At 41.5% G+C, this 24,626-nt stretch overlaps 1 protein-coding gene across 3 annotated transcripts in view; it reads right to left on the reverse strand.

Annotated features, from left to right (window-relative positions):
• The window catches only part of ANKRD55 (ankyrin repeat domain 55), a 46,926-nt gene extending 23,644 nt beyond the window's left edge, over positions 1 to 23,282 (reverse strand). Inside the window, exons 1-6 of one of the 3 annotated variants that reach the window (XM_005489759.4) lie at positions 22,790 to 23,282; positions 15,801 to 15,923; positions 13,865 to 13,995; positions 11,675 to 11,784; positions 8,431 to 8,491; positions 4,628 to 4,756 (exon numbers count right to left, since the gene is read on the reverse strand). In XM_005489759.4, the coding sequence (XP_005489816.1) occupies positions 4,628 to 4,756; positions 8,431 to 8,491; positions 11,675 to 11,784; positions 13,865 to 13,995; positions 15,801 to 15,923; positions 22,790 to 22,829 (594 nt within the window). In that variant the 5' untranslated portion in view covers positions 22,830 to 23,282. Of the gene's footprint in view, positions 1 to 4,627; positions 4,757 to 8,430; positions 8,492 to 11,674; positions 11,785 to 13,864; positions 13,996 to 15,612; positions 15,700 to 15,790; positions 15,924 to 22,789 lie in introns of those variants that run through there. The other 2 variants (XM_074532834.1, XM_074532835.1) reach the window with 2 other exon arrangements.
• Between the last annotated feature and the right edge of the window lie 1,344 nt (positions 23,283 to 24,626).

Below are 24,626 nucleotides of genomic sequence, written 5' to 3' on the forward strand. Positions count from 1 at the left end.
CGGTGAATGGACTTCAAGAAAGCTGTATGAGGAGCAGCTGAGGTCCCTTGGTCTGTTCAGCCTGGAGGAGACTGAGGGGAGACCTCACTGCAGTTACAATTTCCTTATGAGAGGAAGAGGAGGGGCAGACAGGCCTCTTTCTCTGTGGTGACCAGTGACATGATCCAAGGGAATGGCCTGCAGCTGTGTCAGAGGAGGTTTAGGTTGGATATCAGGAAAAGTTTCTTTACCCAGTGGGTTTCTGGGCACTGGAACAGGCTTCCCAGAGAAGCAGTCACAGCACCAGCCTGCCAGAGTTCAAGAAGAGTTTGGATAATGCTCTGAGGCAGAGGTGTGACTCTTGGGGTGACCTGTGCAGGGCCAGACTTGATCCTTGTGAGTCTCTTCAGCTTACTCTGTGACAACTTAAAATGAAGAAATAGTTTGCAGCTACATAAAAAATGAAGCAGCACTTAGGAACATCCTTCAGCACCTGGAATTTAGTTGTCTGTACCAAATAATTCTTAAAATCCTCCCTGGCATTCTTTAGGCCTGGGTCAATTAATACTTTCCCTACCAGTTGCTGGAGCTAAAATGGGTACCAGATCATTGCCAGTAAGTGGTCTGTGTATGAACATCCTGTTTGGGTAAGAGAGTATAGCAGTAGGGACACAGGTTGTCCCATGATAGTTTGCCTCAGTGCCAGAGCCAACACTCAAGCACATTTAATTTGCTTTTTTAGACAGTGTCACAAATATTTAGGGCACTTAATGGAAAAAGCTTCTGCTGGTATTAAAGCAAGTTTATTTCTTACTCAAAACTATTTGCAAATTCTTCTATCTTGTTTTGCAACTTGACAGCTCACTCTGTAGATCCCTGCTGCTAAGTAATGTTCCAGGCTCTGCAAGCAAGAGTTGTACCATTGCTAGAATGACAATATTTACAAAAGAAGGTGATTTTAAAAGTGCATATTTAAAAAATGAAAGTTGAATATCTTTTTGACTTGTTTGTTAATAGTCAAAAATGTCTTTAAAGCTTAGCGACATAAAAAGGAAATCGCTATTCCTCCTTTCAAGCCATCTTTAGAAAACTGCATGAAACAAGGAGAAATGAAGTACAACTTTGCAGGGAAAGAAATCTGCCTGAAACCAACTAGACAGTGAACCATGCCCAGCAAATGCACCTTTTCTGGTCAGTCCAACAACAGACATATCTGCAGCAGAGAAACACTCACTGGGTTTTAAGATGGCTTTGGAAGTCTCTCTGAATTCTTCCACTGTATGTAGCCCACATGAAAAAAATGGATGCTGGGCAGAGAGAAGGAGAGAAGTGATCCCTTGGGAGAGATTCTGAGCCACGACTCATTTCTCTGGCCCCTTCCTCTGCTCTGGCTGGATAGCCAGCTGTGTCCTCAAGATGTCCTGCAGCAACAGAGACATTCTTTCCTAGAGATCCTGGCATTTAAGTGTGCTTTCACCTTCCAACCAATTACAGAGAAACTGCGGTGCTTCGCCAACCAAACACAAATTAATACTTACTTATGCATTTCCTTTACAGTGTGTTTTATATATACAGGTATTTCACTCTCCTCTCTGGAAACAGAGGAATGAAATAACTGCATTGTTGCTATGGAACAAATACTCTGGCTTCCAATTTTTTAAAACTTTGCACTCCAAATCAGCCTATTTAAAAATCATAGGCACGTCTCCCCATGGCAGATTGTTATTTTTAATAGCTTCTTTCTAGTTGCATTCTTTTTATTCCTACAGGTTTGAATTTCTTTACTTAAAAAAAAAAAAATCTGGTCTTTTTTTGTGTTTCCTTTAGTAGAAAGCTGGTATTTTCATGTAATCATTTGACTTTGGGAGCCAGAGACAGAGAACAAGACAAAGAAAATTCTGGTAAAAATGATTACAACTGGCAAGGCAATGTAGCAAGATACCAAATCTTCCCAGGCTGTTTCCAAGGTAGTACTAATACTGTTATAGTACAGAACTGTGTAGCATCATAATGCATGCTGTATGGTATATTTTATATTATATTTTACCAGGATTTCAATAATACCATTATGTAGAATTGTTAGAATGGCTTTACCCTTTGTCCCTGTATCATTTACAGTTTTGTATTTCAAAGGTGTGTTTCCTTTTCACTACAGTAATTAATGGTGGCTGAAGTGAAAGGAGAGAAATATCTCCTGAGACACTTTTAATAGGCCTGTCTGCACCAGCACATAGAAACACTGCATGTGTAAAAAATGTGGCATGAGATACTCTCATACCAAACAATAATGATCAGTGTTTTTGAAACTGATACATTTGCACTTGAGATGTGAACTTGAACGGCAGGAGACTTGAGTTTCTCAAAAGAGCAGGCCTTGGTGTGGGCAAGGTCAGTCTGGCTACATCGATGGGACTGATAATCCCACGATGCCTGATGGAAGACAAAGTCACACACATGCAGTCTTGGAAAGAGTCAGCACAGAACAATGATTTCATATGAAATATGCCTCATGCTCACGAATTTGGGTTTGAATGGTGGGCAATGATTTTCATATGGTCCTACTGTGTGTTTCAGCCCAGTGTGAACAAAGTGCCTCTTTCCTGCAACTTCTGAAACAAGTTTCTGTGCAGTGTCTGGTCTTCCCCTCACATTTTAAAAAAAAAGAAATTAAACACAGGGCCCTATTCAGCCAAAAATAACCCCTGCAGCTGTACTGCCTGAGCTCTGTGAGTCTCTTGTTCTCTGAAGATATTTATACAATTCTTAAAGGAAAAATATCTCCTTTCCAGCAGTCACAGAGGAGAGGAGGCAATTAGACATAACGATGATCCCATCCAGGAGAGCTGTTGTTCTGTTCTCTGCAACAGCAGAGAAAGTTGTGCCTGTCCACAGTATCCAAATCTCCTGGGCCTAAATGGGCAGCAGAGAGCACTGGCTACAAGTTGTTGTTTTCTTGGCCAAGAGTTTTCTTATTTGAGTAAGAGAAATGTAGAAATGTGAACAGATCTATTTCATGCTCTGGCATTTCAAAGGCCACTTCTGGACCTAGAAAGCGGAGAAGCGTGTGGAAGGAAGAAGTAACTTAAAGGGTTTCACAGCAGAAATCTCACAATAAGGGAAAAAGGGGTGTGCGTGTGTCATTCTGCACACTTCCTCTTGATTTCCGGGAGCAGCTTAAAGGAAAAGAGGGCATTTGTGAGTTCCTTCCACCTGAGGCCAAGTGGGTTTTGTGCAGTTTCTGTTTCCCCATTTCTTTTCCCCAAGACTTTTTCTGCACATTTGTGAAAGAAGTGTGGAGGTGAGAGTTAACAATGGAATTAAATAATGAAACATACAAAAAACTGAATCAGAGAAAGCTTTCCCCTCTAGAAAGGAGGGGAACTCCGAGGGTTATAAAGTGGATTCACTTTTGTCTTTCTGTTTGTCAGACAGGTTGTTCCCAGACTTATGATATAGACCACTGGCTATCATGCAGGAGTTGGCATGGGATTCAGATGTTTCCCATTGGAAGCAGACAGAACTGGAATAAGCCTGGTGAAAATGCACAACAGGGAGTAGATACCTTTAATCTTCTAATGCAAATAACAAGTCCAATTTAAGACTGATCACGATTAAAGAAGAACAAAACTTTTGAAATGTTACCAGTTTCAGAGGTCAAAATACACCTGTTCAAAATATCCTTCAGAAAAAAAAAGTTAGGCCTATTATATGTTAATCCTTTTTGTGAGGCTGTGGTTGAAGATTGTTTGTTCAGATGTCCTTATCTGTAATATTGTATATGGCAGTTCAGAATTTCAAATTTCCTTGGTGACACTTCTTTTAAGAAGAGAAAACTTAGACCAAAAGATGAGAATGCAAACATTTGGTAATTGTATGAAAAGGTTGCTGGATCTTTATGTGATTTCTATTTTGGTTTACCTGTTGTGTATGTGTTTTGAACATTGATACCTGAATTTGCTATGCTTAGAGAGCACTTGAAAACATGCAATTTCATCCGGGCAGTCTTCTGCACTAAACTAGGAATACCAGTATATTATGCTGTATTTGACTTATCACTTATTAACACAATTACATAATACAGTTTTTAATACCATATTAAACCTTTATGGTTTGTTTCTCTAATGATGGCCTGAGTATTTGACAATGCTCTTTTGCACATGAGATAGAAACACACAGTTCAACAGGAAATGTGTTTAGCTCCATGTCTTCTCCAGTCTCCAGAGAAGCAGGGTCTCAGCCCTTCAGATAATTCTTTCATAGCTGTAGCTCTCAAAATATGTTTTCACTTGTGCTTATGCTATCTTATTCCCAAAGGCCTTTGGCAAGTAAGCTGCTAGTTTATGCAACCCTGATTTAGTGAAAATAAAATAGGCACAAGTTCAACATAAAGCATACACGTAGTCCCACTTGAGATAAATGAAAACTTTGGGGCAACAGGGCTATGCTTCTATTAGGTATGCCTTGGTCTCCAAAGAAGATGCTAGATCCTTGATCTATATTCACTGGCAAAACGCTGGGGCTTAGTGGGCATTTTTAGCATCCCATTTCCTTGTTCCACAGCCCAAACTACTTCCTTAAGAGTATTTAGAACAGGGCAATAGCCAACTCATTTCAATAAACATCCCACTGGGGCCGTGTTGTGGCTCACCTGTACTGCCCAGTGCAGAGCTGTTTTGAAGTCCTTGTCCACCAGAGTTGGGTCTGCTCCCTTGTGCAGCAGAGTCTGGGTGTGCTGGGGTCTGTTGTGGAATGCAGCCCAGTGGAGTGAAGTCATTCCCTGCAAGCCACAAACCCAGAGGGCAAATTATTGTCACTCATAGGAGCACCCTTTAAGTCTATGTAGATAAGGTAGGCAGCCCTGAAACCATCCAGGGTGGACACATTCTTCCCTCTTCACCCTGATTTGAAATATTTAGTAGCAGCTTCTGAATTAGTGGAGTCACAAGGGGGAACCAAGCAATTAGCTTTTTGGAATTATTACAGAAAATGGACACAAACACAAATGCTTCCTCCATGTGTGCCTACAGCCTGTTATAAGTAACACGTGGTCAAGGCCATGATGGCTGGGGGGACAGCTCCTCCCTGCTCAGCTTGAATCCTGCAAGAAAAGCCTGGCTTAGGCTGGTGCCTTGGCATTACACAGTATGATGTTTGTGCTTGGTCTTATCTTTGATCCAAAAAAATTATTATAAGCTATTACTGCAGCTGGCACTTGTCAGCAAGCTAAAGAACTGACAGAGTGATGCCCACAAAAAAGTCACAATATAAACATTTATATATTTACTCTTCAGGGAGAAAACAAAGCAAATGGTAGGTTATTCAGCTGCATTTCTATTCCATCTTAGCTACATCCAGTCAGTTTTAACAGATCAGAGAATTCATTGCCTATATTTGCACCTTCAGATAGATCAGAGAATTCATTGCCTATATTTGCACCTTCAGCATTCTTACACTCACCTGTATTTTACTCTATATCCATAATAATTAAGAATTTCCTGCATAAATTGACTAATTTATTATGTTTCTAACAAATTTCTAATATTTTCAGGTGTGGCAACGTTTTCCTTTCGGTAGGTGCTGTTTACTCTCTTATGAGAAAAAATGCATTTCAAGGGTCTTGCCTGATTTCCAAAAGGATAAAAAGTATTAAAAAAAAAAAAAAGAAGTTGAGTGGAAAAACAATTAAAACTTTAACTAGAACCCCAGTAAAGCCAGTTGGAAACAATCCAGGTAAAGTATGAGCTATATTGATGCAGACAGCTTATCAGTGCATTAAAGTGGAAGCTGTTTGCAGTGATTTTCTGACTAAAAGCCTGAATGCCATGGCATTAATTTCTCTCACTCATCACACATCTTATAAGACTTTTAAGTTCCCCTGTGGCTGAGGTATGGGTGACAACAAAACAAAGCAGTTGAATGAGAGCAGTTTTGGTTTTACTTAGGGTTTGCAAAGCTTAATCATGGGGGTTTCGGTTTTGTAAAACCAGAACTGAGGGTAAACTGCTGCACCAACTGAAATTAATGGGAGCTCAGCCATTTACGTCAGTAGGCATGGGGGCCTAGCACTGTTGATGGACACACATTATCTGTGAGGCATCAGAGAAGTGATTTCCAGCTGGGAAATGAGTACAGGTCCTGGGGAGCATGCAAATCACTGAAGAAGGAGAAACTACAGCGTACTAGGCCATCTTTCTGTTATCCTCTGTCATTATGTTGATATGGCCAAGAAAAAACTCCTTGAAAAATTAGCTTTCTCTCTGTTTCTTCCGTGGTAGCCAGCAAAATCAGCTGTAAGATAAGAGTGTAAAACTGTGGATGGTTTTCAAAAATCGCTATAGTACAATGACAAAACTCAGAGAGGTCAGTAGCAGATGCTTAGTGCAAAACTATAAGGAACAAGGCTTGACAATATACTGCCACCTAATATTTTGGTAATCAGATTAAAGACTACATATGAAATCCCGCCCTCTAAAAGGTAATGATGCATTTTCTGAAAAAAAATTTATTTTAATTTTCTTTGAAATTTTTGGTAATTTTTGTAGAAAATGGTAATTTTTTGTAGAAGTGTCCATTTTTTTATATGCAAAACCTCCAGACCAATTAATAATAATTCTCTTTTCATTTCCATGCCATTTATGATATCACAGACTTATATCATCCCTCTGATGTAGTTGCCAAGCTCAAAGTCCTGTTACAGTTAGTATGCTCTAGTTAGCCTGCCCATGTGAGACCGCTGCTCTGTAACTATTATCATCTTTGTAGTCCTTTTTCTGTTCCTTTTCTTGTACATCTTTTTTCAGCTCACTCTTGTAGCCATTGTGGCTGTACAAAGGATTCAAACAGAGCTTCCTGTTTTCTTCTCCGTTTCCTTTCTAATATTCTGTGCATTCTGCGCGTCCTTTCGGAGCACCCAGCTGAGCAAAGAGCATTGAGCTGTTTGTTGCAGCACCTCGCTCCCGCGGGCTTTCTGCAGCCCTGCCCACCCCATCTGCACTGGGGATACCACCCTGGAGTGGCATCTGTAGGTAAACAAACTGCTGTTCTCAAGTGGAAACACGAGAGTGGTATCAGAACTGCCACAGCTGAAGGTCCAGCAGAAAACAGTCTTAGAGGTGAGATGGACAAACAACTGCACATTCATAAAAAATAAGAAGCAATATGGGACATAAAAAGACAAACCTCAATAAATGGTTGTGAGAAATATAGTGGGACACTTGTTTTGCTCAGATTCAAGGCTTTACAGGGAATGTTTGTTCACATTATCATCTCACAGGCTTCACTAATAAACCCACAGAAAGACACGGTTGTGGAAGCTATGAAACCTCCAGATGTATTTCTTATTGTTTATGTGTTCATGCATTCATCAGGGTGATTTTCTCAAGAGTCAAATGCGAAAACTGAAGTGTTTTACTTATGCCAAGAGAACAGCTCTGTTAGCTGCAATCATTTATTAGGATCCACATTTTTCAAAAAACATGAGTATTCAGGGTTTAATACTGACACTTGAACAAATATATTGTCAGTGCCAAATGACAATGAGATGGACTAAAAGTTCCAAATTGCATGCAGCAGTGCATTACAGCAAAATATTCTGGTTTGAAATGATGATCCACCATTCCATGCAATTCATTAGTAACATAGTTCTACATCAAGGCAATGCATGTGTCTGGTTTAGAGTGTTGTGAGCAGGGTCTGCAAACCTTTCAGTGGGTAAGAAAGAGAAAAATATACAGCCCTCTGGCCATTCTGACTCTGTGGAAAAGAGACACATCCTTGAGCAACTGTCAAAATGAACAGAAACATATGAAAATACACTCAAAATTTCTCTTGTGTTTTGGCTTCTCTATTTGGAGAAAAAGATGTGGGAAGTTAACTCTTTCCTATGTACAATGTATGTACATGCAGGACACAACTCCATAATGGAAGAAAACAGCACCAATTTTTGTGCTTCCGTGACTGTTCTGTGTAATGCCAGCTCTCTGATACTTTTCCTGAGAACAGGAGTTGAATGGTGGGATCAAGGGGTCATTGAATAATAGAATAGTTTGGGTTGGAAGGGATCTTAAATATCATCTGGTTCCAACCTGCCTGCCATGGGCAAAGACACCTTCCACTAGAATAGGCTGCCCAGAGTTCCATCCAGCCTGGCCTTGAACACTTAGGATTGGTAAAGGTGAAGACTTGGTCCAGTGTCTAACTTCAGAAGAATAAAGGGAAATTCTTGTCTTGACAAATAATTAAGAGATGGATTCAAGGTACCTCATAGCTACCTCAATAGAGGGAAGCTTTATTAGCCTACAGGTGCATAGTACATAGAAAGAAGAAAGAGATAATACTTTGCAGAGTTTAGCAAAAGCATTATAGAAATTTTTGACTTAGCCTTATTGTAAAATTGAACAGTTCTATGCTTCCAGTGCCAAGGACTGCGATTTGTAGCACAAGCTCACTCACCTCATTGTCCTGGTGATTAATTTCACTAAGATTTGACTGCTGCAGGAGCAAGCTCAGAAGCCTGTGGAAGCAATGATATAATCAGTGTTCTGTATTCCTGACTAAACTTGAAAAACCGACAGTTTTTAAAAAACAAAATGTGCAATTTCATGAAAAATCAGTATTAGCGATTGGCACAGGTCAGAATCTTAGGTCTCAGCTTTGTCATATGAGCAAAACAAATTGGACTTTAAGGCTTATGGTAACAACAAAAGTTTAGAGTTTGGAATTAAAAGAAGATCCACTCAGAATAACTCTTATGCTGACTGCTGGGCTAGAATCAGAATGTAAAATACTGTACATGTGTGCAGGTTTTGGTAGCTTAGAAATTTGCTGCCAACATATTTTATAATGTCCTAACTAACAGAGATGCCAGCTTCTGTAAGGATTTTTCACTCTATTTAACTCTCGGAGTACTGTGACGTCGTGTACACATTTGTGTGCATACGTGCGTAGATGCATGCTTGCTGAATGTTTACACACACAAACCCCAATATTTTACAAGGCCATACAGAATGTCTGCTGGAATAGGACCATTATTATGGCTTAAAATATAGCACTGCATAGGTTCACATTTTATAGAATATTGGACTACAAGCACTCCTGTCTGGTGGTGGGAAAAATAACGTAGTTAAATGAAATATTATTCAAGTACCATAATATTTTAACATCTTTTCCTTTTGCTATCTTGTGAAGATGTTCTGAAATCACTACAGGTTTGGCAAAGCTGGCTGTGTTCTATAGCAGGATGCTAATAGATCATGTACGTGGACCATGGAAATTAAAAACTCCTTCCATTCACATGCTGCAGCAAAGCCAATCCTAATATGAATGAGCAGTTCTTAGGATTATAGCAAAATGAAGGATATAACCTCAGTGGATCAGTGTGCAAACCTGTGGCTCATCTAAAGGTATGAATTTGGTAGAAACCTTCAGAACATGGACATGAAGAACACATACTGTTTAGCAAGGAAAGTAAAAAATAATGAAGTATAAAGGAAGAAAATTTGATAAATGTAAAGATAACACAGAAACAAATGTATAAAACCCTGCATTTATTTCTATGCAGAGGAGACTGAATAAAAATATTTTGCTACTTTTTATCTTCAACCACTTCTAGTGTATCTTCTGGATTGAACTGTGCTCAGTGTGTGCATCAGATTAACGTTTCATGTCAACTTTGTTCTTCCCTACTGGTAATAAAGAACTAGCTACATAAAATATTCAAAAGAAGATATTTACAGTTGCTTAGGTATGATTTTGACAATTCTGCAGGTGGAAATCTTATCTATAGGTAACATCATCCTCAGGTGCTGAAAGTCCAAATTTAGGATTTTTTTAAAGTAGAGTCCCCAAGGGGTGATGATTGGGCAGATTCCAGCACAGGGATTTTGCTTTGACTTCAAATCCATTTGCATATGGATACAAATTCTTGTAGAAAAGAGGTCACATCTCCGTTTCTAAACGGAGTCATACTGCAGGAAATCTGAAAAGGATGACACTATGCTTGTTGTGAGTGGTTGGGTAGAAGTTTGTAAAAGTTAAGAAAGATTAGCAAAATGACTCAGAACTTCAGAAATTCCGTGTCTGAAAACACGTCTTGGTAAATACCAGCTAGAGAAGAAAACCAAAGTGAAATAACCATAGTATGCTTGTAAAACCATTTATCACATAGTTTTGTCATCTGATACAGGACTCTGTGGTTCAACTCCTGATATGATCAATGATACCACTGTATGTGAAAGAAATCTAATTATTTGCCTAGAATGCTTATCATGAACAAACTTTGACTCAGTTACACCATTAGACCACTATGGCAACATAAGTGCTACATTTAAATATGTAGATATCCACCCAAGCAGCTGAGGTTTCTCGGCTATCTACTCTTAAAGGCATAGATCAGGAATGAATTTTCTTTCCACCTTGCCTGTTAGGCTCTGTGGAATGCACTGGAGCACATAAATCAATTATCAAATCAATACAATAATTGTCTCTTGTCTTTCCATGCTGCCTTCAGCATGTGAGGTTGTAGCAGCAGACTGCTAGCTTTCAAATTTAGCTGCAAAAGCATTTCACAACTGGCCATTGCATATTCTCTTTTGGCAATGACATAGGATGACAAGGCATTGACAATGACCATGATGGGAAAACCTCTGCTCAGTGTTCCAGGCCTGTGTCTGGGCATGGAGCAAACCCAGTGGGAAGACGGAGGAAAAAGAAAACCATGCAGAGCAAAGAAGGGTCTGTCTGTATCCTTGGAGAATGTGAAAAACATTCAGGGAACCTAGTGTGCTCCTGGTAGAGGAGATTAGTGTTCCCTTCAAGTAGCAACATGTGTGGTGCTGTACAAACATTGTCTTCTTTCTTGTGTGGGCTTTGTTTAATGATAGGGATCTTCTTTCTGTAGAAACCTCAAATCATTCTCTCCAAGTGATGCATGAAAAGCAAAGACAATGTGGAAAACTAATAAAGCTGTTAAAAAAGGCTGGAGAACAAGACCAGCAGAAATGGCCAGATGTCTGGCCTGGTCTGACATGGCTACAGCAACAAAATTATGGACTCACTGATGAAGTTCCATGAACATATTGCATGTATTGAATATTTTACCTGTTTCTAATGTCATTCTACACCTTCAGGCATGACTTAGGGGAGTTTTTTGAGTGAATTTATTCAGATATACAAATCAAAATTTATTAAATTGTCCTATTGTCACAAGCTGGAATCAGAAAAAGAGAATCTTTCTTAGGAGTTCTGTGAAGACACCCTGTAGCTGTTACTCTACCTTCAGTAAAAGTGGTTAAAAATGAGCCAGACCACCAGTCCTTAACTTCCCCTTTAGGGTTGGGGATTTTCAGAGAGGTTGTCTTGTGGAAAACTTTTCTCACATTTGCCATGCCACTCAGAGGAGAAGTCCAGAGAAGGAGTCTTGTACTATTTCATGTGGTAGGACAAAAAGGTAGTTGGGCAGGGGAAACAGGGTTTCAATCTCTCTTCTAATCATTTTCCCTCCTCCAGCTATTGCAATACTAAAACAGGCTCCTCTCTTTTACCCGGCCATCGATCTCTGGTACACAAGCATTGCACAATGTTTTTCCTCCTCTCTACCCCCTTCACGGTAACCACTAAACAAAGACACAGGTCACAAGTGTAGCTGTCACAACTATTATTCCTGCTGTGGGCTCTCCTTGGGGAGCCAGGCACATACCTCACGTCAGGCTCTGCGGTGGCAGCGTGTAGTGGCAACCTCCCGTTCTTGTCAGGTATGTTCTGCTTAGCACCATTCCTGAGCAGGCTGACACAGCCTTCCAGCCAGCCCTAAAAAAGAAACTGGACCATATCAAAGAGGAAAGTGAAAAGTATAGGGCCAGATCTTTTCTTGTTGATGATGGGATTCACATGTGACTGCAGCCGTTTCTGTCAACAGAGAAACTGGAATTTTTTTCCTCAGTAGAGGTTTCTAAGCACTAGGAGTAGTTCCTCTTTGGAGTCTGGGTCTCAAACTACATCAGTTGTTAATTTCTCTGATGAAGTGTTTAATTTACACTGTGTTTTTTGGGGTTTTTTTTGGGTTTGTTTCTTTTCCCCCTGCAAGCACAAACAGTGATTAAAAACCTGCTAATTCCTCTATCACTAGCAGATACTACACATATTCTTGCACGTGAATTCAATCATGCTGGATTAAACCAAGAACACGAGCACTCAATCTGATTTTGTTTGTGAGATTTTAGCAAAGATGGCAAATCAATGGTAAAAAGCCTTAGAGTGCAGTCTTATAAATGTTGTTGCAGAAGTTTGTACTAGTGGCAGTGTTAGACTGAAAATAGCACCAAAACAGATGGGATGAATCAGTTCTTGGACTAAAACCTTCTATTGATCACCTCAACATAAAAGCAAGTAAACAGTCTGGTTGTGACTGCATAAATCTTTCAGCATATACTTGTCTGAAGAAAACCAAGCATGAGTTTAAGTGTTTTGTTAAAACTTCAGCAGACAATTGACAAAGACCATTCCCTCTTGTATGAGCTATTTTGGATTGGCATTACGAGCATTTCTGGGGAAAATGTGTGGAATGATAGGGTCAAAACACCCCTGTTGGAGCTCTTGGTGGAAGTACAAGACCTCCAAATGCCACACACAGTCTTTGACTGTGCAACGCTCCTGAATCCATTTGTCTGGACAGACATCACAGCAGAATTCTCTCTGGACCTCTCGTTATATCCCTCACAGAAACAGAAATGGAAACTTAGAAGCCTGGGCGGTTTAAGTTTTTTCCAGTCATTTATTTTTTTCCAAAGAATATTCTTCCCCTCCGGGAAAAGAGGAAGGAAAAAAGAAGCGTGACACTTATTATGGGATTTTTTTAAAATATCTTGCAGAGGAAATGTTTGTTGTCAAGTAAGCTGGGCATGCTCCTTGTACTGGATGAGACTGCCTGTTTTGTTATTTTCTACACTTATTTTCTGGCTGAATATTGCATAGCCAAGCAGGAACATTGTTTTTGTCCTAAATTTTCAGGAAGAAACTACGTGCAAGGGATGTCATTTAATTAGGCTGCCACAGTGTCTGTTTAAATGAGCTGGCAGTCATCCAGCTTAACTCATACTGTGCAGCCATGGTTGCACACTCCTTCCTCCTTTCTGTCCAATTAATGATGGAAGGCCAGTCTGCTCAGCTAACTTGGTCCCCACCTTCTCTCTGAAACCTGAATTACCTCCTGCAAGGAGTAGAAGACTAAGGAGAAAAAGACTATTGTTGCTTCAGTTCAGACACATTCTTAAGTACAATTCTTTTCCCAAATGTCTGAGTGGGATGTCTGCCCCTCCTGCAATGTACAGGTAGACTGAACATCAGGGGCTGCATTGTTTATGATTTGAGCAAGTGCACCAGCACCTGCAGCACCTAGAACTTCAGCCCCCAACCTGGCCATCCAAAGTCCAGCATCACAGTGAAAAGAAGCAATGCCCTGGTTCATACAATGTGCAGTAACACTTGCCTGCTGATCTTCAGAGCTTGAGACAGGAAAGCCCTCACTAGAGCATAAATATCTAATGCTGGCTATTCAAGGGGGAGAAGTCAATCTGCCTAATAACAACAAAAGGGGACTTGCAGTGTACAAAAAAAAAGCAATTTTCTTGTGAGATCCTCGTATCATGCACTGATTTTACAAGCCAAAAGAGAAAGGATACTCTGACAGGAGTGCCTGACAGGAGACCTGATCCTCTTGTAATAATAACTGCTCAGCTTTGCATTGTAGTAAAGCTTCAAAACCAATTCCACTCTTGTCTAGAACCAAATGTTTTGTGCTTTTTTTTTCTTTCTGTAGTATAAGCAGAAATCTTATTTGGTCTGCACATTTACTCCCTTCACTCCATCCTTGTCCCCCAAGTCTTGGTACCAAATAAGTTGCCAGAGATAAACTGGTACGTCCACAAGCATCTTGAGTATTAATATTAGCTCCCATCTTCAACAGAAGCTTCACTGTGTCAACCTGGCGTCCTGACACAGCATGCATCAAAGGTGTGCAACCTGGGGAAGAAAGCCAAATTTATTTTAACATTTGTTGTGTCATGTCTATAAGATATAGTTTCTTATTTTCTAATCTTAACACTGGCAAACTAACAAATCCTTTCTCTGACAACTGTCCAATAGTTGTACTCAGCTTTTTTTAGTCAGGAAGTAATTTCTATGACAGTCGCTGACTGCTGTTTTTAAAAAGAGCATGACCATATTAGCAAAAGTTTCGCCTCATTAACTCTGCTTCTGGAGGAAAAAGTGCTTTTCTGTTGATAAGTTCCCAAAATGAACTTTTGGCTTTGTATGCCATTTTGGAGGCTGATATCCTTCAGAATGACTAGTAACCAGATGGTGCTTGTCTAATTTTCTCAAACTCCAGCTTCATTATGTCTGTATATTCAAAAGACTTACAAAATCAAGCTGTTTCCCTCGCAAAGGTATAAAAGTTGGCCCCTTATGCAGAGAACAACTTAATCTGAAGTCTGGATTTGCTCTACGATATTTTATTTCCTGTTTTTATAGAAACCTTTTTAATATTCTGCAAAAATTTTCCGTTTTGAGAAACGCCTGAAATCTCCTTTTAAACCTAATACTCTAATTTCTTCATGAAGTGTTGTACAATTTAATTGCTCCCTCTTCCTTCCATTCTGTTAAACATTGAAAAACAGCAGGAGATTTTCCTGCAGAATCTGACAAAGCATTTTAAAATTACTAGGCTGGGAATAAACATGAGTATTAGAAACTATAAGACTAGTAGAAACTTCATCTATAGTTGAGGAATAATTTTTCTTACTGAACTCAATGAATTGCTGAGGAAATGTGCTACTCAACCTGAGGTCATGCAGAGCCTAAAAAATGTGCAGGATATGAGCTGTATGTTTTGTGCTGCGATACTGCTCTTTAGTTACATTTGCATGGACAACCTAGGAGATAAGTTAGTTCCAGAGCGGAAGTACTCCTGGCCAGTCCATCTCCTCCTACTCCACCCACCATTCACACCTAGTCTTTCGCCCATTAACGAGTGGACAGGGACCATTTTGTCGTGAGTAAATTTTCTCTGCTAACCAGTAGATGTTTTAAAGATATCAGTTAGAATGCCTGGTTTAAAGTATATGAAAAATTGGTAGCTTGGTAAAAGCTGTTAAAGATTAGAAAAGACAGTGTTCAAATGGACCCCTTATAAGAAACTGCTATTAAAAAAATACTTCTGACAAAAAAAGTTGTCCTTGAGAACAGCTTCCAGAGATCTGTGGTGCTTACTCACTTCGGAAATAGATGCATATAAAACCCAGCCAATGTTCAATAATTTGTAGTAACATTAAATAGTAACTGGAACACAAAATGAGCACAGCCTGACAGATAAAACAGATCATTTAGATAATTGCACATTGTAACCATTGGCAAAAAAATTACTTGACCAAGCCATTCAAACTGTGACTGTACACATACTATAACCTCTGCTTTAGAGATGTCCAGAATGTATGTCATTTGGCATTGGTAAAAATATTCTTCCCCTGAAATGTCAGCAGTTTCTCAGCATACCCCTAAATAAGATAAATTAAATAAATGGTAATGGACTGTCTAATCATAGTAAAACAGCTTATTTGTAATCATATAAAAATATCTTACAATTACAGGGGGAAGGAATTATCCAAACTGTGTATTTCCAGTGGATGTTCCAAGGAATAACTCAAATTTCCCATATTCTGCTACTAAATATAATTTTCTGAACTAAAAAATCAGAATAAAAAAATGGAAAGTTTAATTTGCAAGCTGAAGCCACAGATCTCCTGAGAACAAGCTGGACCTTCATTTACCCTCTCTGTCACAAGACTCCAGGATGGAAGGATCCTCTCGGATCACTGCAGTCAGGGTGTTCACATCGCCGTTTGCTGCTGCTTGGTAAACCACAGCCAGGTCCATCTCCTCTGCTGCATCACCTGCAGACAAGGAGCACATCCATGAGCAAAGAGAGAGCAAGCACAAATGACAAACAGGAAAAATAATGACACTTGTCTCACTCAGTTTAAATGACTGTGTAACTTGGGGTGGAACAAAGTGTATCTAAACAGCACTGTGGTTTTTGTTAGTCATCTGAAAATTAGTTTTCATCATAACTTCTTCCAAAAACTTTCAAACATAGACACTGAAAGTACTTAAGAAAGATTCTGGAAAGTTTCCACTTCTTGTAAGAAATCATACTAATGTAACATGACTTGAAAAAAAATGTAATAACTGAACTAGCTCATAATATTTCTGGCTGCACTTTTATGAGATAGGATGAAATCAGGACTCAGGTGTTTTCAATTTCGGTGTTATCCTTGTACCAGTCAGAAGACTGAGGCTTTTCACTTCCCTGTAATATCCAAGGGAATTCTCTTCTCAGGAGAGTAAACTTCTGGCAGCAATGGTTTGTGTTGATAATTCCTGCAAAAAGGAAAAGTGGACTATAGCTTGGAAGCCAGGAGAGGTTTATTTTGTTTGGCAGCTACAGTGTGAGTTATTATTTAAAGCAGATGCCTTGCAGGACCTGTTCTGGAACATTCCTCAGGCTTTTCTTTCTAAAAAAATAAGACTCTCTTTGCTTCTTTCCTTTTCACTTCCTTTCAAACTTGTCATGTCATGTGTCACATGTAGGCACCTCCTTTGGCTTCAAGTGGACTATTAACTTCTTAACTCAAGGAGTCAAAAGACTAGATTTTTGGGTGCAGGGTCAAATCTGACGTAATGGTAAAATGCTCTAGATATGTATTGTTGGTCAGAAACAGTCTCATGTTTCTTATCCCTATTAACTCAAAAATAAGCACAGCTGCAGTGAGTTGTACTGTTCACAATGGCCGAGGGTCTGTTGGGGTTTAACCCCAGATGCCCCCAATGTTCAGTCACTGCCCTGACCCCTGTGGGGTGGGAAGGAGAAACAGAAAATGGTAAAGTTATTGGGTTAAAGTAAGAACAGTTCAATAATTGAAATGACACATCATCATCATCATCACCACGGCCACCACAACAGCATCATTAATAATTGTAATAAAAGGAGAGAAACAGATGAATAAAACCTAAGAAAGGCAAGTGATGCACAATACAATTGCTCGCCACCTGCTCACTGGTGTCCAGCCTGTCATGCTGCAGCTCCCCCAGCTCCATCCTGGCCATGCTGCTCTGTGTAGGGCACATCCCTTTGGCCAGGTTGGGTCAGCTCTCCTGGCCTTGCTCCCCCAGCCTCTGGGGCACCTGAGCAATGCAGAGCACAGGACACTGAAATGTCCTGGATTTAGGGTGAGCACTAACTACGAACAACTAAAACAGAACTGTGTTTTCAACGTTAGTCTCAAAACCAACTCTATTCCAGGCTAAACCAGGACAGGGTCAGAGCTGTAAAACCTAACATTGCCCAGCCACTCCACTACCTTGATTACTGGAGAAAATCCCTAAATCACACTAGAGAGTTGATCAAAGATAATCTGATGACAGATTAAGTGACTGGTGATTTATCTGTCCTGTCAAACTTCTGGAGATAGTATGACTATTTATATTTTTTAAGTGATAAAAGATCTACAAATAATGTTGTAAAGTATTAGCCACACTGCTCATGTTGTGATCAGATGTTGTATCAGATGAACTTACATGAGCTCTATGCTGGATTTCACAGCCTAGCCTAATTCTGCTCGTGATCTTCTCTCACTGGGTGCAATCAGTACTTTGGACTTCAAATTTGGCTGCCATGGAAACACAATCTGCTCTTACCCTGGAATGGGTTAGTCTGTCAAAGCTGGAACTCTGGGAAAATTAAAAAGCTGATGTTAATCTGCCTTTGCCACAGACTCCCTCTCCATTTCTCCTCAGCTAAAGAGAATCTAATTTATTTTCTTTCTTAACTGGTATTTTAAATTACACACTTCATAAAGTTTGTGAATAAAAATGTTAACTTGATTTTTATTCTGTTGAGGGGTCTGTTGCTGAAGCAACTGTTCATTTGGCTCAGGAGGTTTGTCCTGTGGGCTTGGGAAATCCAGAGGGATGAGGAGTCATTGCTGCTGGAGAGTCATCATCAGCAGGTGAAGAAAAAGAAGTGACTTCACCACTGGTTCAGTTAGTAATATGTCCTTACTACATCAGACCTGAAGATGCCTCCCACAATCAGTACACTCAGCAAAAACATGTTAATGACAAGCTCAGGTCTGGGTGGTTGGTAGCTTGTGCTGCTCCTCTTGTCCTCCAGTCTCTGGAGGTACACCCAGAGAGGGTGGTGCCAGCCCTGAGCATGGCTCCTCTCACTGCTGCTGTCATGTACAGCTGGGCAGGTGCTGTGTGGGTGTGCTAGAGGGAAGATGCTGCAGGCACTAGGAAAGGAACTGCGAGATGCAGTGAGGCAGGCTGTGAATCAAAGGGGCCCTCACCTCCTTTGATGCATTACCCATGTAAATTTTGTACTCTTTTTTTTTTGCCTTGTAGGTATTGTTAAGTATTCCTGCTGAGAGTCAGGAGCACAGAAATCTAGCCACCAAAGGGAAATCTGCATCTCCTGAGCAGAGCAGTTGCTTACCTGGAGGGTGCTGTGGCAGGAAGATGAGGACAAGGGTCCTTCATGGGTGTCTCTGAACATCTCTGCCCTTTCTCCACTAGGTAAAACCAAGACACTTCCCCTTTGCTTCTGCTGGGCTCAGTCTGCTTTCCCCAGAGCTTATTATCCTTTTGCATAAGGAGGGGAAGTAAAACTGTGGATGGATGGACGGACGGACGGACGGACGGACGGACGGATGGATGGATGGATGGATGGATGGATGGATGGAAAAATGAATGGAATGAAGTTTTGCCCCTGCCTCTTCTTGCAGAACACAGGCTCTATTCCTGTTAAAGGATGGTGGCATGAAGCCACAAAGATTTACACTTCCCCACCCACAAGTCCAATCTGCCAGAGCAAGGAGAGGCAGGGGGAGCAGGCTGTCACCCTGCCTGGGAGCCTGGGCCAGGAGGAATGGATGGGTGCTCCTGTTGGGATCTGAATAAAGATGACTGACGTTAATTCCATTTCTATAGGGTGACATAACTTCAAGTGGCATGTCTTGACCTGTGTGATTGTGGAGGGGGAGTGAGAAGGAGGACAGATAAATGGTCCTCTGATGCTTAACATGACAGAGAGCAGAAAATGCTGGGAGAGCCTGGATGCCATTTGTGCTGGACGGTCTAGGCTCCAGGTGAACAACATGACCCCTTCATCTTCCTCCAGCTTACCCTGTCAAGGAATGGAGAAGTATGGGCACAAAGCTAGTAGGACATTTATTTTTGAAGACATTTTCCTGGGCAGAAGAGGAATGGTTCAGAGAGTGGGCATTTTGCAGAAGGCAACAGTGAAGTACTGAGTGCTTGTGTCCCACCCTCTGTGAGCTTACCCTGCTGGGGGCTTTGCTGTGGCTGGGTCACAAGCACCACGTGGCAGAAAGGGATTGTGAACAACCAAATGCCTGACTCTTCACCTTCTGATGTGTTACAGTTACTCCATTGCTATGCTGCAGCTCAAGAAATGCCACTAAGTACGGTCCCATTTCAAGTACATTTTACATTTTAGAGAATTGCTGTGATACTGGTGAAAGGAAGCTGTTACTCACATTCAGAAAGGCAGAAGATCCATTTCAGTGCTTGTGTATAGAGAAAGGCAGGGGAGAAACTGCAGGCTGACAGTAGTGGTGTGGAAAGGTCTCGAAGAAAAGATTAAATGACAGAGGGTGGTGCTAAAATCCTCAGAAACAATCAAAGTTACACATCAGTCTCTCTGAAATAACCTGCAGTGTTTTAAGAATGTATAATTTCTTCAAGGCAAAGTAATTTTCTTTTGATCAAGAAAGAGAGTATACCAAAAGAGAATTACTACAGGATTCAGAGAGTGAAATTGTGCTTTTCATTACCTTAATTTTCCTCCTGAATTCTCCTCTGATGTACTATGAAGAGTGTATGTTTTATATGATTTGTGATGTTGGCTGATTTGTTGTTCTACAAAGTGCACATTAGAGGCGCGTAAGTGCATGCTTTCTAGCACATTGGATTTTTAAGTTCTACATAAATTTGCAGGAGCTTGGTGTACATGTTCATGTACATGTACATGACAATGATTGATTTTGGACTTCCTAAACACAAGATATTAAAAACTGAAGACAGAATAATAGGATAATTCACATTCATTGTGAAAAAGAACTATTTATGCATGTAATTTATTACCCTCTGTCTCATAATCCCCCTTGTCTCCACCACTAGCCAAAGGCCATATATGACCTTCTACACCTGGCTGTCAGGAGACAGTATTGTGTAGTTTATTGGTTTTCAGCACATCAGCATCCAGGGGCGGTGAGGGGGGGCAGTTTTTGAAAAGTGTAACTTACTCTCTACTACTGCAATTTTATTGAACACTCAACAAAGTAATAATCCCTGTGGGTGCCTGGCAGCGCATGCACCAGCGCAGGCCTTTGTCTGGCTTCTCTGTTTATTTAGTAAACATTTGAAATCAGGAACAGCAGACATTTATTTAAATGGCACCAAGCAATATTAGGAAGGAAGGGGTTCTGGTGCTGTTTGCCTTCCGTAAGTCCCACATTCCTGTTACTATTGTAAGTATTATGAGATATTATTGAGCAAAAGAATTGTAAAGAGACAGTATGATTTTCAGACTTGAAATGCTGGGGATTTATTTTTATTTATAGTTGGGAAAATCTTCTGATGTGTGGGATGGAGAAAAAAGGGTTTGTGGGGAGGGCTGAGTTTTTTTTTGGACCAAGAGAGAGAAATTTAGTGTGTTTGAAAGATAGTTTGTATTCTTTCATTATTATAAATTGCTGCAATGAAAGACATTTCCCTTCTTCTTGCTAAAAAAAGGATACCTGCTTAAATCAATAATGTACCAACACAATATGATGGTATTTAGACACGATCCACTATACACAGTAAGTTTTAAACAGAGTATTCTTTGCATAGTAACCAATGAGCTCAGTATCCCATTACTGCGTGTTTTGTGCTCCTGCTTCCCATCCACCTCCCACGCAGCTACCCGGGAAGGCACGCAGTAAATCACAAAGCACCTAATGAGCAAGCATTCCTGCAGCGCCGGCACAGCAGAGGTGATGAATGCATAGTGAAGGGACCTTCTGGCAGGGGAGCTGATGTAGGTGGAGAGTGGCACAGGCTGCAGGTGATTCTGGACAGAAATTAGGGTGGGCTCAGTGTGGAGAGTGGCCTGGCAGCAGAAGAGGGGCAGATTAGGAGCAAGGGGAGGTATACGTAGATGTTGCCTCCCAACATCTACCTGGATAAAATGGCTTGGCTCTGAGGTCTCCTGCACTGCCTTCTGCCCCCTAAATAATCTGGAGATTTGGCTTTGCCTTCTCCAGCCTCGGTGATATCCCAGCCTCATTCCTGGTACCACTTCCACTGGCTCCCTGGCAGCCATCCTGATGGCACTCAGCATGCAGGATTTCACCTCTGCCTCCCTACTCTGAGCCCTGCTGGACTGGCATGTGGCATGGAGGACACTCATAGTGCTGCAGAAGCAGAGGCTGGAATGGCTGGTTGGAGCTGCAGAAGCTCAGTCAGCCCCACACCTCTGTCCTGTTGGGAAAAATGCTCCTTAGGTCATCCACACATGATTTAGGAATACCTGTCTCTTTTCCTGCAGTACAGATCACCCTTTTACCACTGCACTTCCCTTTCTCCTTTATACTTGTTGGTAATAGAGTTTTCTCTCTTGTCACTCAGTTTTACTTCCCACTCGTCCCCCATGACATGGGGGTCCCAGCTGGGTTGTCCTCCCAAGACTGCTCAGGCTTTAAGTGCTACTGTGGCTGAAGGGCAGCCATAAACCCACCACTTTATATGGGCTGTATTCACTTTGGGTTCACCAAAGAAGTATAGGCAAGCACAGAAGTACAACCTGTAGCACTCAGCTTCCCAAAAAGTCAGTGCCTTGTCTTCCTCCTGCTTTCATTTTTGTCCCACTGTCAGCCCTTTTGTTGTGGGGACTTTGTGGCCATGTCAGCTCAGATATTTTGCAGGTCTGCACTGGAAACTGTGGCCACTGCACACATATTGTTTGGTAAGCCAACTTACAAGACAAATTTGTTGCAACAGGCATAATCAAGCAATGACAGTGTCCTGCTTTGGGAACATAAAAGGAATGTCACTACACTTGTAGTGGATTAAGCCGTAAGACATAAATCTTGCATTGACAAATAAAGACATGAAATTTAACATTTTAACTTCAAAATAGACAAGAAAGAGACATTTGTATTTCCATAGCAACCTTACAATGTAGAAAATCTTTACATTGGGAGTTTTAGTGATATCTTAAATTTGCAATTGTGGCAATACTCACCTATACAGATAAATTTCCTAAAGCAAAGTATTTCAGTCACCAGCTTCTAGTCCTTTCAGTGTAGACTTACGAAAAGAAGCTGTTCTTAAATTTTTTACTCCATTTAAAACTGCTCTGTTTGCTAGTACTGCAACTGTTTTTAGTATCTATAACCACAAAAAGACCAATACAAGATAAAGATAAATATATATATATCTCAGTGCTAACCATAAGAGTAGCCAGATGCTGTTACTATTCTGCTGAAAATTAATTTTTTTAAATCACTGAAGCAATAGACTGAAATATCCATCCAGTCTAAAACTGATGGAAGAAATTCCTCTACATGAAACCAAAATAAACCTAATATTTCCCAAAAATTAATGTTATTTATTCTGTCAAGCAATCTTAGTACATTTGTATGGGACGCATTGGAGGACCAGAGGATTTTGAAATTAGTAGCACGTGACTTACCTTTGTGCTGGTCAAACACGGATGAGGAACTGAAATCCATTGTGATCTATCTCATTATTTACAACCAGACCAGACAAATGCCACCTCCAAGGTTCTCAGGGTAGAATCTCATATATTATAGTACACAGTTAAACGATAGCTGTCATCAGTCTTCCTCTCAGAGAATTAAACACGCTTTACGGCTGCAGGTTGTTGCCAAGGCAAGAGCCTGATGGAAACATTATATTCTGTTATGGACTGTCTTAAAAAGATGCTCCTGGAAGCCTGTCTGAGATCCTGAAAAATGCCATGTCTTCAGCGAGTGCAAGAGCCGGCGAGCAGCTCGGCGGTGCCACAGCTCTCGCAGCCCAGCGAGGGCAGTGCGACCGGCCCGGGCTGGCACACCGAGCATGTGCAGAGCCAGCCCGGGCCCGCCGCTCGCCCGTCCCCGGCGGGGGTCGCGGCTCCGCGGGACTCACCGGGACTCACCGGGGCCCGTCAGGACTCACCGGGACTCACCGGGGCCCGCCGGGGCTCACCAGGGCCCGCCGGGGCTCACCAGGGCCCTGGGGCGCGCTGCCCGCCCCGCCTGTGCCTGAGCGCGGGCAGGCCCCTGGTGCCCTCAGGCCCCCCCTGAATGAGCACCAGCGCGGAGAGCACAGCTCGCAGGGCAGTCCTCCCTCAGTTTGGTACCACAGAGTTACAGTCAGTTAAGGGACAGTGAAGGGACAACAAGTGATGGCAAACTGCTGCGGCTGAAGCAGAGAGTGTTAGCTACAACGCTGTATGTTAGTACCGTGCAGCAGATACACAGTGCACAGCTATGCTGGGTTGGGCTGGGGTAGAATTCACTTTCTTCAGAGCAGTGGTGTGGGGCTGAGGTGCGGATTTGCTGGGGACAGTGTTGGTAATGCAGCGATATTTTACCTCTCCTTCAGCAGTGCTCACCCAGTGTCAAGGCCTTGTCTGCTCCTCAGTGTGTCCCACCAGCGAGGAGCCTGGGAGGGGTCACAGGGAGCTGGCAGGGGACACAGCTGGGGCAGCTGCCCACCAGTGACACAAATGACTATCCCATTCCATATGCTCAGTGTGTAAAGGTGCAGGGGGAAGGAGGAAGGAGAAAGGAGGGGACATTAGGAATGATGGCATTTGTCTACCTATGTCACAGCTGTGTCTGTTAGAGCCCTGCTGTCCTGGGGATGGCTGAACACACTTGTTTGCCCATGGAAAGGGATGAATAAATCCCTTGATTTGCTTTGCTTGCGAATGTAGCTTTTGCTTTTTCTATTAAACTGTCTCTAACTCAACCCATGAGCCAATCCACTTTTACTCCTTCAATTCTCTCCTGCATCCCACTGTGGGCTACATGGGGCTGGCTTAGATCAAACCATGGTAACGGGATGTCAGACCCAGGGTCCATAACTTCAAATCCAGTATCTGCCAAACTGTCTTCGCACTTTGTTTTTGATCAGGCCTCTGTCTTCCTAAGTTGAGAACTCAGACCTTGTACTTTAAAGGGAGGGGACCCTCATGATCTTTGCTTTGTGCTACATTATATTTGTGAAAGAAAGGGTAATAAATGTACTGACTTGGAATCTACCTTGAACACTAGATTACCAGCACTGACTGGGGTTTTGACCAATTCCTATTACTACAGCACATCCTAGAGACATATCCTACATGTCGATACAACAAGAGTTGAGTCTGGAGCTCATTCACATCCTGAGAACCTCCTTCTGAATAAATTCAAACTATGTGTTTGGGAAAGGATCTCATGTTCCAGGAAGCAACACAGACTCAACAGCTTGAAATTAAACACAAGAGCTGAAACTCTCCAGAATGTGGCAGTGTGATCTGC

This window comes from Zonotrichia albicollis, chromosome Z (assembly GCF_047830755.1).
Source record: "Zonotrichia albicollis isolate bZonAlb1 chromosome Z, bZonAlb1.hap1, whole genome shotgun sequence".
In the NCBI taxonomy this organism is placed as follows: domain Eukaryota; kingdom Metazoa; phylum Chordata; class Aves; order Passeriformes; family Passerellidae; genus Zonotrichia; species Zonotrichia albicollis.